The following is a 13,481-nucleotide window of genomic DNA, read 5'->3' on the forward strand; positions in this document are numbered from 1 at the left end:
CCTGTAATCCCAGCACTTTGGGAGGCCGAGGCGGGTGGATCACGAGGTCAGGAGATCGAGACTATCCTGGCTAACATGGTGAAACCCCGTCTCTACTAAAAATACAAAAAACTAGCCGGGCGTAGTGGTGGGCGCCTGTAGTCTCAGCTACTCGGGAGGCTGAGGCGGGAGAATGGCGTGAACCCGGGAGGCGGAGCTTGCAGTGAGCCGAGATCACGCCACTGCACTCCAGCCTGGGAGCACAGCGAGACTCCGTCTCAAAAAAAAAAAAAAAAAAAAAAGAAAAAAAAAGAAGCTCCCAGGGCTCGTCCATCAGCTGCTGCGACCCCAGATCCACTGTGACTTTCCTTCCCAGGGAAGACCCTTCGCACAGTGGAGCCGCTGGACAGCCGGGTGCCTCTGACCGCGGTGGCTGTCATGCCCGCCCCCCACACCAGCATCACCATGGCCAGCTCTGACTCTACCCTGCGCTTTGTGGACTGCAGGAAGCCGGGTCTGCAGGTCAGGGGGGTCCAGTGCCCTGAGCACTCGCCTGGTTCTCTGGGGACCTGGCAGGGAGGAGAGACTCCCCCAAAACAGAAAGCCAGGATGTCCTTCTGGGGCACTAGTTAGTTTCTCTTTGGTGCTAGATCACCCGCAGCCGCACACCCTGTGGGGCAGTACTCTGGCCTGTGATGGGGGTGGGGTTCTGGGCTTTTCATGCCCCTTGATGAGGGTCAGAGGCTCAGGCCTTCCTGCCGTGGGGGCTTGGGTGGGGGGCAGGGCCTTGGGGAGCGTGGGATGGGAAGGCGGTGCCTCAGCTCAGCCGCCCTCTCCCTGCAGCACGAGTTCCGACTGGGCGGTGGGCTGAACCCTGGGCTTGTCCGCGCCCTGGCCGTCAGCCCTAGCGGCCGTAGCGTCGTGGCCGGCTTCTCCTCGGGCTTCATGGTGCTCCTGGACACCCGCACGGGCCTGGTTCTGCGAGGCTGGCCAGCCCACGAGGGGGACATTCTGCAGATCAAGGTGACAGGCCAGGTCCCCCTCCCCTTGCTATGCGGCCCCCGCCCATGTCCAGCCATCACCCCTGCTCAGGGCCTGCCTGCCCAGGGACAGGCTCGAGCTGGTCTGTCTTATATACCTGGTCCAGGACTGATGGGCGGGGAGGGTGGCCCTCCTGGGCCAACTTGGGAGCCAGTTGCACTGCAGGGGCCTCAGCAGGAGGCAGGCCATGGGGGCGGGAGCCACAGGGCAGGGCTGACCCTGTTGCTCATGGAGATGTTCTAATGAGTAACCCTTGTCCATATTTGTCTTGCTTGGAGGATCAGGGGTCAGGTCCTGTCCGTGACCCAGTTCAGGTTAAATAAAGCTCAGCTGGGAGGCTGTTTACTGCCCGCGGACCACGGAGCAGAGTCCATGGTCCTGCTGGGCTGCCCTGGCGGGGGCAGGAGCAGGCCTGGGCTTGGGGATCCTGCCCCCTCTCCTTCCCCTCCCCTCCCTCCATTCTCAGTCACAGGCCTCAGGGAGCTGCTCAGAGAGACCCAGGAGGGGAGGAACAGGGCTACGTGTGGGAGGATTTCTGCAGGCAGCTGGGACTTTCCTCCCCGTCTTGGCTGGAGGCCAGGAGTCCTGCATTACCCTGCTGAGAGCAGGCCGTCACTGGCTCCCTCCAGAGCCCCAGGGAACCCTGAGCTCGAGTTACCCTAAATTCTAACTTTCCAAGAAAGTATCAGGAGGGCTCTGGGGTCAGCCTGGGTGTGAATCCCGGCTCTGCTGCTTACTGGCCCCATGACCTTGGTATGGTTACTTCACTTCTCTGAGCCTCGCTTTTCCTCTCTGTGAAATGGGAACAATGGCAGCATCCACCGCATAGGGTTGTTATGAAGGTCAAGGTTGTCACGTGCACGCCTGGCACCATGCCTATGGGTCGTTCTCAACTTAGTGATGACTGGGTTACGGATGCTGAGTGTGTTAAAATGAAACAGGCTGGGCACGGTGGCTCAAGCCTGTAATCCCAGCACTTTGGGAGGCCGCGACGGGCAGATCACGAGGTCAGGAGATCGAGACCATCCTGGCTAACATGGTGAAACCCCGTCTCTACTAAAAAATACAAAAAACTAGCCGGGCGAGGTGGCGGGCGCCTGTAGTCCCAGCTACTCGGGAGGCTGAGGCAGGAGAATGGCGTGAACCCGGGAGGTGGAGCTTGCAGTGAGCTGAGATCCGGCCACTGCACTCCAGCCTGGGCGACAGAGCGAGACTCCGTCTCAAAAAAAAAAAAGAAACATGAATATGGTGTGTGTGGGAGGGTGGTGGTCTGTCACCCACCCAGGACGGCCTGTCTCCCTGGAGAGACTGCAGAGGGAACTGGGGAGGCCTTGGGGCTCAAGGGTATGCGGAAGGTCCCAGGACCCTGCTGAGACTCTCCTCTCCCGGGACAGGCGGTGGAGGGCAGCGTCCTGGTCAGCTCCTCCTCTGACCATTCCTTGACCGTCTGGAAGGAGCTGGAGCAGAAACCCACCCATCACTATAAGTCAGCGTCCGACCCCATCCACACCTTTGACCTGTACGGCAGCGAGGCGGTCACCGGCACTGTGTCCAACAAGATTGGCGTCTGCTCCCTGCTTGAGCCGCCCTCCCAGGCCACCACGAAGCTGAGCTCTGAGAACTTCCGCGGCACGCTCACCAGCCTGGCCCTGCTGCCCACCAAACGCCACCTCCTGCTGGGCTCAGACAATGGAGTTATCCGCCTCCTGGCATAGGCTGAGGCAGGAGCTGGCCGGGCAAGGGTGGGAAGACATCTGCGGGAGCGTGTCTGCTCACCCTGTTCCCCGAGCAGCAGCTGCCTCCCCGGAGGCCCTGGGTCCCACGCCCTGGGTGCCCACATGTCCTGCCAACTAGGGCCTCCAACTGGAGTGGGGGAGTCCCAGCCCTTAAATCACCAGAGCCACCAAGCCTGCCAGAGGAGTCTCATTCATGACTTGGGGATGCACTGCTCCTAGCAAACAGGAAGTAAGAGCAGGAAGAAGCATTGCTACCTTCACTTCTCCCCAGCTCTGCCCTCTGGGTCCACATGAGGACAGGGAGGCTCGGGAAGGGGAAGGGAGACTGGCCCTGCCCAGCCGGTCTCTAGCCCCTCACCCCACACTGGGCTCTCTCTGCTCCGTCCCTCTAGGACAGGGAATCTGGCCTGGTCCAGAGCACTGATGGTGCTTGGATTCCAGCCTAAGGAAGGCTGGCCATGGTCCAGGAGTTAAGGGCCTGGGTCTGGGGTTTAAGTGGCCACCCACCCAGGCCCTGGCCAGTGTGGGACCAGGAGGGGAAGGAAGAAAGAGGCTAGGAGCAGGGGAGAGAAGGTGCACTTGGCCAGTGGTGCCTGCCCGGAGTGAGCCCATGCCTTGCCTGCCTACCCCTAACTACAGTGTTTGTGCCTTGAGCTGAGCGGGGCAGCCTCTGGGCCCTGAACCCCTGCTGGGGCTCCACGACCCTGAGCGAAGGGGTGAGAAGAATCATCCCTGCACCTCGGGTCTCTGCCAGAGGAAGACTTAAGCATCCCTGCAGCCTCACCTTCTAGGCGGAGATGAGGTCCAGGGGTTGGCCCTTGCTGCCTCCTCACAGTTTGCAATAGATGTAAATAGGACCAATAAATCCTTTGGAAGAGCCATGGGGCAAACTGAGGCTTGTCTTTTTTTTTTTTTTTTTTTTTTTCAATAGAGATGGAGGGTCACTATGTTGCCCAAGCTGGTCTCCAACTGCTGGGCTCAAGCGATCCTCCCGCCTCAGCCTCCCAAAGTATTGGGATTACAGGTGTGAGCCACCGCTCCCAGCCTGAGGCTTATCTTGCTGGTGGTGTCAGGGTGGGGAAAGTTGAGACCCAGCAGTTTCCAGGACAGTGAGGTGGGAAGCAGCCCGATGCAGGGCAGTGAAGAGCAGGTGTGAAGGTGGGAAGCGGCCTGATGCAGGGCAGTGAACAGGTGTGAGGGTGGGAAGCGGCCTGATGCAGGGCAGTGAAGAGCAGGTGTGAAGGTGGGAAGGAACCTGATCTTTGCACGGGCTGCCAGGCCTCTGGTTCACACAGCCCCGGGCCAGTTTCCAGAACCCTCGCGCTTGGGTTGGGGAAAGAGACATTGCTCCGGAGTGGCAGGACGGTGAGACAGGCCGAGTCCCTCTCATCTCTCCTCCCTTACCCCCTGCCTTCCGGGCCCAGTCTGAAGGCAGCCACCCCGGATCCCGGGCTTGTGAGGTTGGGGGTGAGCTTCCTATCCCGGGCTCTCTGCACAGGCTCTGTGGCTTCCCCTTTCCTCCCCTCGGGAGCGGGAGGCAGCTCTCGGGGAGAAGAAAGGACAATGGAAGTGAGAATCTGGATGTGACTCAGCCCAGCTCTGTGTCCTTGGGCAGGTCACATGGCCTCTCTGAGCCTGAGCCTGGCTGAACCAGGGATAATCCGCACCTCGTGGGGTCTCTGGAAGGCTTAACACAGTGCTAGGTTCCTGTGCCTTCTGGATCCGCCCTCTTGGCTAGCCAGATCCAATCTCTTCACCTCTCTCCTCGTGGACTTCCTCTTTCCAGGCTCAGGGGGGACCCGAATATAGGGGGCTCTGTGTGGCTGCCTCAGGATTAGACACCCTGGTGGGAAAGGGGCTTCTGGCTTCAAGGTCAATGTTTAACCGGATGTGCAAGTCAATATTTACCAGAAGAGAAGGCAACCTGAACAGGGGTTGGCTGAGAGTAAAGGTCCTGGTGGGAGGGGAGGGGTGAGCTGGGCTGGCTGGAGCCCGGGCAGAGTGTGGGGAGCACCCAAGTGGGACCAGAGGAACGTCGTGTGTGGCAGCAAGGAGCCCGCAGAGGTACAAGGGGAGGGGCGGCTCGGCCTGCTCCTTGGGCGGGAGAGGAGGGAGCTGCCTCCCTGGCTGAGGGGTCTGGGCTGGATTTATTCAGGAGGCCTGTCACTCCCCAGCCTCCTCTGGGACTTGGAAAAACTGGAGCCTGTTCTTGGCAGGAAGATTCTAATGCCCAGGTCGGAGTCGGGGCCCTGGCCAAGGGCTCTTGTGTGGGATGGGGGTGGGGCCGGGGGTGACGGAAGGATCCTCCAGAAGGGTTGGTCCCGAGATGAGGGTGGGCTGGGGGTAGACTGTGAGACCTCCTCTGACTTATCCTCCTGAGACCGACACCTGCCCTTCCCAGAGCCAGCCTGAGGCAGAGTGCAGGTCGAGGCCTGTGATTCTCCTAAATGCAGGGGTGTCTCTGGCCAGAGTCATTCACTGGGCTCCCCTGCTGGGTCAAAAGGCAGCTCTCTGGCCACCTCGCCACCCATCCTGAGACCTCAGGGCCTCACAGGTATGTCCAGCCTTGTGGGCAAGACCTGACCAGCCTGAGAAAGACGGGCTAAATGGACGCAGCAGGCTGGGTAGGAGCTCTGGGCTGGGAGCCGTGTGGTGGAGGCTTCAGGGCAGGCTTCCCAGAAGAGGTGGCCTTGAGCCGAGCTGAGCCGGCGGAGTGCCAAGCATCGTACTCAGGGTTTACAAAGACGGGCTTATTTATTTATTTATTTATTTATTTTATTATTATTATTTTTTTGAGACGGAGTCTCGCTCTGTTGCCCAGGCTGGAGCGCAGTGGCCGGATCTGGGCTCACTGCAAGCTCCGCCTCCCGGGTTCCCGCCATTCTCCTGCCTCAGCCTCCCGAGTAGCTGGGACTACAGGCGCCTGCAACCGCGCCCGGCTAATTTTTTGTATTTTTTTAGTAGAGATGGGGTTGCACCGTGGTCTTGATCTCCTGACCTTGTGATCCGCCCGCCTCGGCCTCCCAAAGTGCTGGGATTACAGGCGTGAGCCACCGCGCCCGGCCTTATTTATTTTTTTGACACAGAGTCTTGCTCTGTTGCCCAGGCTGGAGTGCAGTGGCGTGATCTCGGCTCGCGACAACCTCCGCCTCCCGGGTTCAAGCGATTCTCTGCCTCGGCCTCTGAGTAACTGGGATTACAGGTGCCCGCCGCCACACCTGGCTACTTTTTGTGTTTTTAGTAGAGATGAGGTTTCATCACGTTGGCCAGGCTGATCCACCTGCCCTCGGCCTCCCAAAGTGCTGGGATTACAGGCGTGAGCCACTGTGCCTGGCCACAAAGATGGTCACGCCTGTAATCCCAGCACTTTGGGAGGAGGCTGAAGCGGGCAGATCGCCTGAGGTCGGGAGTTTGAGACCAGCCTGACTAACACGGAGAGACCTCGTTTTTACTAAAAAATACAAAATTAGCCGGGCGTGGTGGCACACGCCTGTAATCCCAGCTACTCGGGAGGCTGAAGCAGGAGAATCCCTTGAACCCAGGAGCTGGAGGTTGCGGTGAGCCCAGATTGTGACATTACACTCCAGCCTGGGCAACAAGAGCGAAACTCCATCTTAAAAAACAAACAAACCCCAAAAGACGGTCTTTTTTTTTTTTTTTTTTTTTTTTTTATTTTTTTTTTTTGAGACGGAGTCTCGCTCTGTCGCCCAGGCTAGAGTGCAGTGGCCGGATCTCAGCTCACTGCAAGCTCCGCCTCCCGGGTTTACGCCATTCTCCTGCCTCAGCCTCCCAAGTAGCTGGGATTACAGGCACCCACCACCTCGCCCGGCTAGTTTTTTGTATTTTTTAGTAGAGACGGGGTTTCACCGGGTTAGCCAGGATGGTCTCAATCTCCTGACCTTGTGATCCGCCCGTCTCGGCCTCCCAAAGTGCTGGGATTACAGGCTTGAGCCACCGCGCCCGGCCAAAAGACGGTCTTATTTTGGTCCTCACCATGCATGTGAGAGGAATAAGGGACTTGTGCCACCGTTTTACAAGGTAAGGCCAAGCCCGGCAGAGTTACGGGAAGCGCCAAGGTTCTTTGGCAAGAGGCAGCCTGGGTGCAGATGCAGACCTGACTCACAGCTCAGGGCCTTGAAGAATGAGAACATTTTGTTTTGGTATTTCCCTCCTATTCACCAAAACGCTGTCAGTGCAGGCAATATGAAACAGCAGAAACTAAACAGGGGGAAGAAGCCGGGGGGGGATGTCCCAGCCCCAGGAGCGGCAGCCGCTGCTCCTGTGTTTGGGGTCTGCTCTGATCCTGGAGCCTGCTTCTTCCCCTTGGCAATCGTGACCCAGGACTTGGTGGTATCTCTGATGGCGTGGGTAGGAGTCCCTGGCGGGCGTGGGGACGTGAGACGGGAACAGAGCTTTCTGTCCCTGCCACAGGAACATGGCGCTGTTCTGGGGGCTCCTGGTGCTCAGCTGGTCCTGCCTGCAAGGTCCCCTCTCCGTGGTGAGGCTGGGCTGAAGTTGAGGTGGGGTGGGCTGGAGGGGGAAGAAGAGGGACGTTGGCGTGGAGGGAGGGCTTGGCTCCGAGGGGCCTCCTATCCTCACCCCTTTCTCCGCAGTTGTCCCCTGTGAGCGCCATGGAGCCCTTGGGCTGGCAGGTACTGGGGAGCGAGGAGCCTGTGACTGGGTGGAAGGCCCGGGGGGTCTCACCGGTGGCTTGGGCAGGGTAGGGGATCTGTGGGAAGGGTCGCTCTCCATCTGCTTCCTTTCTGCAGCTAACTAGTGGGCCAAACCAGGAGAGGGTGTCCCCACTTACTCTTCTCAAGTTGGGCAACCAGGTACAACCAGGTGGGGCTGGGGAAGAGTGGGCGGGGCCAGAGGGAGGAGGGCCCATCGGCAGGGGTCGGGAGCAGGGGCGCGTGGTGAGGCTGAGGCTCTGGAGTGCAGACGCCAGAATGGAGAGGTCGGGAAGGACCGAAGGTGGGCTCCAGGCCCCACAACGCCAGTGCCCTCTGCCTGACGCTCCCTCTCCCCTGGGGCTGGGACAAGGCCCTGCTGTCCTCAGGCACGGGGGCTGTGACAAGACCTTCAACACAGAACCTGGAGCTGACCGCTTGACCTCCCTGACCCCTGATCTGTCCCTGCAGGAGCCTGGCGGCCAGACTGCCCTGAAGATTCCCCCAGGAGTCTGCAGCAGAGATCCCACCCCCAAGCAGACCCGCAGGCTGGCCCAGGCCATGATGGCCTTCACTGCCGACCTGTTCTCCCTGGTGGCTCAAACGTCCACCTGCCCCAACCTCATCCTGTCACCGCTGAGTGTGGCCCTGGCGCTGTCTCACCTGGCACTAGGTACCCTGGCACCACTTGTCCAGACCAAGAGAGCTGGGAGGCCAGTAGGAACTCAGTACTCAGTGGTTCTCCGTGGTGGTTCCTCCACCAGGGTCACGTGGCTGTTTGGTAAAAATGCAGATTCCTAGGCCGGGTGCGGTGGCTCATGCCTGTAATCCCAGCACTTTGGGAGGCTGAGGCGAGCGGATCACGAGGTCAGGAGTTCAAGACCAGCCTGGCCAACATGGTGAAACCCCGTCTCTACTAAAAATACAAAAAAAGTTAGCCGGACGTGGTGGCAGGTGCCTGTAATCCCAGCTACTCGGGAGGCTGAGGCAGAGAATTGCTTGAACCTGCGAGACGGAGCTTACAGTGAGCCGAGATTGTGCTACTGCACTCCAGCCTGGGCAACAGAGCGAGATTCCATCTCAACAACAATAACAACAACAAATGCAGATTCCTGGGCCCCCACCTGTCGGTCTGTGTGAATCAGATCTCAGGGACTGGGCTGGGGAATCTGCTTATTTACAAGTCCTCCTGCTTTTTTTTTTTTTTTTTTTTTTTTGAGACAGAGCCTTGCTCTGTTGCCCAGGCTGGAGTGCAGTGGTGCGATCTTGGTTCACTACAACCTCCGCCTCCTGGGTTCAAGCCATTCTCCTGCCTCAGCCTCCCGAATAGCTGGGATCACAGGCACCAGCCACCGTGCCCAGCTAATTTTCATATTTTTAATAGAGACGGGGGTTTCACCATGTTGGCCAGGTTGGTCTCGAACTCTCGACTTCCGGTGATTCACCCACTTTTGCCTCCCAAAGCGCTGGGATTACAGGCGTGAGCCGCCGTGCTTGGCCCGTCCTGGCGATTCCTATGCAAACGTTTGACAAGTTTGATAGCTGTACTCTTTCCCACTGTGCTGGAGGGTCTCTCTCTGGGAAACGGAAGCCCAGAGAGGGAAGGCAACTTGCGTGAGGTGAGGTCACCCAACCTGTCAGCCACAGGGGGGAGAGTCACGCAGAGCAGATCCATGGCTGTGGAAGGACGGCGTGTGGTCCCGTGGATGTGCTTGTCACGGGCATCCAGGAGGGACTGGAGTGAGCAGTTGGGATGAGTAAGGACCCGGCGGCTGGGCCTTAGCCTGTGCGATGCCCTCCAGGTGCTCAGAACCACACGCTGCAGAGGCTGCAACAGGTGCTGCACGCAGGCTCAGGGCCCTGCCTACCCCATCTGCTGAGCCGCCTCCGCCAGAACCTGGGCCCCGGCGCGTTCCGACTGGCTGCCAGGATGTACCTGCAGAAAGGTAGGCACTGACGGCAGGGAGCTCCCTCAGTCCCGCCCGGGGTGGAGGAGGGTGAGAGAGAGGGGCTGGGCCTCTGGTAGCCAGTGGGAGCGTGGCTGGCCGTGGAGCCTTGAGCCCTGGGAACAGCTTGTACTCCCTCCACGCAGGATTTCCCATCAAAGAAGATTTCCTGGAACAGTCCGAACGGCTATTTGGGGCAAAGCCCGTGAGCCTGACGGGAAAGCAGGAAGATGACCTGGTAAACATCAACCAATGGGTGAAGGAGGCCACGGAGGGGAAGATTCCGGAGTTCCTCTCTGAGCTACCGGAAGACACCGTGTTGCTTCTCCTCAACGCCATCCACTTCCAGGGTGCGCTCCTCCTCCTCTCAGATCCCCCGCCCTGTAGGCTGAGCTGGGACCTGCAGGCCTGTCGCCCAGGCTGGAGCACAGTGGCGTGATCTCGGCTCCCTGCAACCTCCGCCTCCCGGGTTCAAGCGATTCTCCTGGCTCAGCCTCCTGAGTAACTGGGATGACAGGTGCCCGTCACCACGCCCAGCTAATTTTTGGATTTTAGTAGAGACAGGGTTTCACTGTGTTGGCCAGGCTGGCCTTGAACTCCTGACTTCAGGTGATCCGCCCACCTTGGCTTCCCAAAGTGCTGGGATTACAGGCGTGAGCCACCGCGCCCGGCCATGCAGGCTTTGTTCTGAGGGTTTCCTTTCTTCCTCAGTCTGGGCCATGAGGCAGGGGGCTGTCTGGGTCTGGTGGGGACGGGTGCCCAGGAGCCAGATGAGTTGGTCTAGAGAGAATACCCTGGGAACCAATGGTCTGAAAAGATCCAGGAGGAGGTTCCTAGGAGAATTGCAGGGATTGGGGAAAACACAAGCCCAGATTTCAAAAATGCTACGGGAAAGAGACATTATATCAATTGGATGCCAACGGGCATTCCCTGGGGTCTTGGCCTCCTCCGCTCTGTCATCCTTGAATGGATTCTGGGTGGGATGGGCAACGGGCTGGGGGTGCAGAGACCAAGCTTGTCCCCATCGACGTGACCCCTGCCCTCTGCCCCAAGCCGGTCCCCGTCGACGTGACCCCTGCCCTCTGCCCCAAGCCGGTCCCCAACGATGTGACCCCTGCCCTCTGCTTGGTTTCAGGTTTCTGGAGGAGCAAGTTTGACCCGAGCCTCACCCAGAGAGACTCCTTCCACCTGGACGAGCAGTTCACGGTGCCCGTGGAAATGATGCAAGCCCGCACGTACCCTCTGCGCTGGTTCATGCTGGAGCAGCATGAGATCCAGGTCACTCTTGGTTGTCCAGCAGGCTGGGCCTGAGGCTGGGAGGTGGGGAAGGCAGTGGACAGGCTGTGGAGCAGGCACAGGGATGGGTGGAGGGTGTCTCGCCTTCTTTGCCGCCATGTCCCCTAGGCAGGCAGTTGCAAAAGGTCCCATGATCCCCCCTCCTACCCGGCAGGAGAACTGAGGCGCCAGGCTCTTTGAGGTTCAGTAATTCAGTGAAAATATAGTGGGCATTTGCTGTGTGCCAGATACTGTTCTAAGCACTAGGGTTTTTTTGGAGCATGTGGGAGGCCAGGTCTCTGCTCTTAGGAGGGAGGATACACAGTGAAACAGTGAATGGACATCAACACAGGGATTCCAGGCCGTGGGAAGTGCTGTGGAGGGAGAGCTGAAAAAGAAGGTGATTTTGGCCGGGCCTGGTGGCTCACGCCTGCAATCCCAGCACTTTGGGAGGCCCAGGCGGGTGGATAATACGGTCAGGAGTTCAAGACCAGCCTGGCCAAGATGTGAAACCCTGTTTCTACTAAAAATACAAAAATTATCTGGGCATGGTGGCAGGCGCCGGTAATCCCAGCTACTCCGGAAGCTGAGGCGGGAGAATCACTTGAACCCAGGAGGCGGAGGCTGCAGTGGGCTGAGATTGTGCCACTGCACTCCAGCCTGGGAAACACATTGAGACTCTGATCTGCTCACCTCAGTCTCCCTAAATGCTGGGATTACAGGCGTGAGCCACCATGCCTGGCCTTATTTAGGCATTTTAGAGTGGTAAGGGTGAATTCTGTGAGGAGGGGGCATTGGATTGAGACTCAGGTGACCATTGGTGATAAGGGTTTATTACAAGGGCCCATGGACTTTGGGGCAGCACAGGGACCACCCCATGGCCATGTAGCCACTCAGGGTCTCCGCAGCCCCCAGCCTGGGAGAGTCCACTGGGCCCTCACACAGTGCTCCTTAGAAAGGAGGATCTGATCTGATTGGATTGGATTTCTTAGCATCCTGCGTGAAACATTCCCATTGGACAAAACCTCCCTTTTTTTTTTTTTTTTGAGACAGAGTCTCGCTGTGTCACCCACGCTGGAGTGCAGTGGCTCGATCTCTGCTCATTGCAGCCTCTGCCTCCCGGGTTCAAGCCATTCTCCTACCTCAACCTGTTGAGTAGCTGGGACTACAGGCATGTGCCACCATGCCTGGCTAATTTTGTTTTGTTTTGTTTTGTTTTGTTTGAAACAGAGGTTTACTCTGTCGCCCAGGCCGGAGTGCAGTAGTGTGATCTCGGCTCACTGCAGCCTCTGCCTCCCAGGTTCAAGCAATTCTCCTGCCTCAGCCTCCCGTGTAGCTGGGACCACAGGCGCCCGCCACCATGCCCGGCCAATTTTTGCATTTTTAGTACAGATGGGGTTTCACCATATTGGCCAGGATAGTCTTCATATCCTGACCTCGTGATCTACCCACCTGGGCCTCCCAAAGTGCTAGGATTATAGGCGTGAGCCACGGCGTCCAGCCAATTTTTGTAATTTTTTTTAGTAGAGACTGGTTTCACCATGTTGGCCAGGCTGGTTTCAAACTCCTGACTGCAAGTGATCCGCCTGCCTCAGCCACCAAAAGTGCTGGGATTACAGGCGTGAGCCACTGCGCCCAGCTCTGATTGGATAAAATTCCACGCCAGGCTGTCTCAGGTGTGGCCTCCCTTGCTTCTAGCCAAAATGTGGTCCCCTTGGCCTGGGCATTGATCCCTGGGCCAGACAGCTGTGGCTGAGATGGCCATGTTTGTTAGCTTCACAAGGCAAGTGTGACACAGAGCACAGCCACTTGCGCAGGAAGGAACCGGAAGCCACTTGGGCAGCCCTGCTGGGAGGGGGCTGTAGGCGAGGCTGGCTGGAGTGCGTCCTGGCTTCCCGGCAGCTCACTCTGAAAGGCCAGTCTGATCCACCTCCCCAGAGGTTTCCCTTTCCTGCTTCCCGTTTTCTCCAGGCTGTGTCCTGCACACTTCTCCTTCATCCTTTGTCTCCTTTCCTTGGGCCTCCTCAGCCTTTCTTGTCCTCAGGCCCTCTGCAGACCCAAATAGCCAGAACCCAGGTCTTATCCTCCCACGGGCAGGGGTTCTCCACACAGGCACTCTGCCTGGAACCCAAGGAGTCACAACTGCGGGAGGCCCTCGAGCCCTGTGGTGTCCACACTGCTTTTGCTGCAGAATCCCTTCAAATGAAATCTTAATGGCCGGGTGCGGTGGCTCATGCCTGTAATCCCAGCATTTTGGGAGGCCAAGGCAGGTGGATCACCTGAGGTCTGGAGTTTGAGACCAGCCTGGCCCAACATGGTGAAAGTCCGTCTCTACAAAAAATACAAAAATTGGCCAGGTGAGATGGTGGGCGCCTGTAGTCCCAGCTACGCGGGAGGCTGAGGCGGGGGAATGGCATGAACCTGGGAGGTGGAGGTTGCAGTGAGCTGAGATAGCGCCATTATACACCAGCCTGGGCGAGAAAGCAAGACTCTGTCTCGGAAAANAAAAAAAAAAAAAAAAAGAAAAAGAAAAAAGAGGCTGGGTGCGTTGGCTCATGCCTGTAATCCCAGCACTTTGGGAGGCCGAGGCAGGTGGATTACGAGGTCAGGAGATCGAGACCATCCTGGCTAACACGGTGAAATCCCGTCTCTACTAAAAATGCCAAAAAATTAGCCGGGCGTGGTGGCGGGCGCCTGTAGTCCCAGCTACTTGGGAGGCTGAGGCGGGGGAATGGCATGAACCTGGGAGGTGGAGGTTGCAGTGAGCTGAGATAGCGCCATTATACACCAGCCTGGGCGAGAAAGCAAGACTCTGTCTCGGAAAAAAAAAAAAA

At 58.3% G+C, this 13,481-nt stretch overlaps 2 protein-coding genes across 8 annotated transcripts in view; both read left to right on the top strand.

Annotated features, from left to right (window-relative positions):
- WDR81 (WD repeat domain 81) overlaps positions 1 to 3,642 on the top strand; it is a 26,877-nt gene extending 23,235 nt beyond the window's left edge. For 3 of the 4 annotated variants that reach the window (XM_025362087.1, XM_025362088.1, XM_025362086.1), the window contains 3 exons: positions 356 to 501; positions 823 to 1,002; positions 2,415 to 3,637. In XM_025362087.1, coding sequence (XP_025217872.1) covers positions 356 to 501; positions 823 to 1,002; positions 2,415 to 2,735 — 647 coding nt within the window. In that variant the 3' untranslated portion in view covers positions 2,736 to 3,637. Of the gene's footprint in view, positions 1 to 355; positions 502 to 822; positions 1,003 to 2,414 lie in introns of all 4 variants that reach the window. The other variant, XM_025362089.1, reaches the window with a different exon arrangement.
- A 1,104-nt stretch (positions 3,643 to 4,746) lies between these two features.
- SERPINF2 (serpin family F member 2) overlaps positions 4,747 to 13,481 on the top strand; it is a 12,948-nt gene continuing 4,213 nt past the window's right edge. The window contains exons 1-8 of one of the 4 annotated variants that reach the window (XM_025362083.1): positions 4,747 to 4,820; positions 7,188 to 7,254; positions 7,370 to 7,408; positions 7,526 to 7,588; positions 7,898 to 8,099; positions 9,229 to 9,372; positions 9,519 to 9,722; positions 10,508 to 10,650. In XM_025362083.1, coding sequence (XP_025217868.1) covers positions 7,192 to 7,254; positions 7,370 to 7,408; positions 7,526 to 7,588; positions 7,898 to 8,099; positions 9,229 to 9,372; positions 9,519 to 9,722; positions 10,508 to 10,650 — 858 coding nt within the window. In that variant the 5' untranslated portion in view covers positions 4,747 to 4,820; positions 7,188 to 7,191. Of the gene's footprint in view, positions 4,821 to 4,944; positions 4,991 to 6,872; positions 7,047 to 7,187; positions 7,255 to 7,369; positions 7,409 to 7,525; positions 7,599 to 7,897; positions 8,100 to 9,228; positions 9,373 to 9,518; positions 9,723 to 10,507; positions 10,651 to 13,481 lie in introns of those variants that run through there. The other 3 variants (XM_025362082.1, XM_025362081.1, XM_025362084.1) reach the window with 3 other exon arrangements.

Source organism: Theropithecus gelada, chromosome 16, assembly GCF_003255815.1.
Source record: "Theropithecus gelada isolate Dixy chromosome 16, Tgel_1.0, whole genome shotgun sequence".
In the NCBI taxonomy this organism is placed as follows: domain Eukaryota; kingdom Metazoa; phylum Chordata; class Mammalia; order Primates; family Cercopithecidae; genus Theropithecus; species Theropithecus gelada.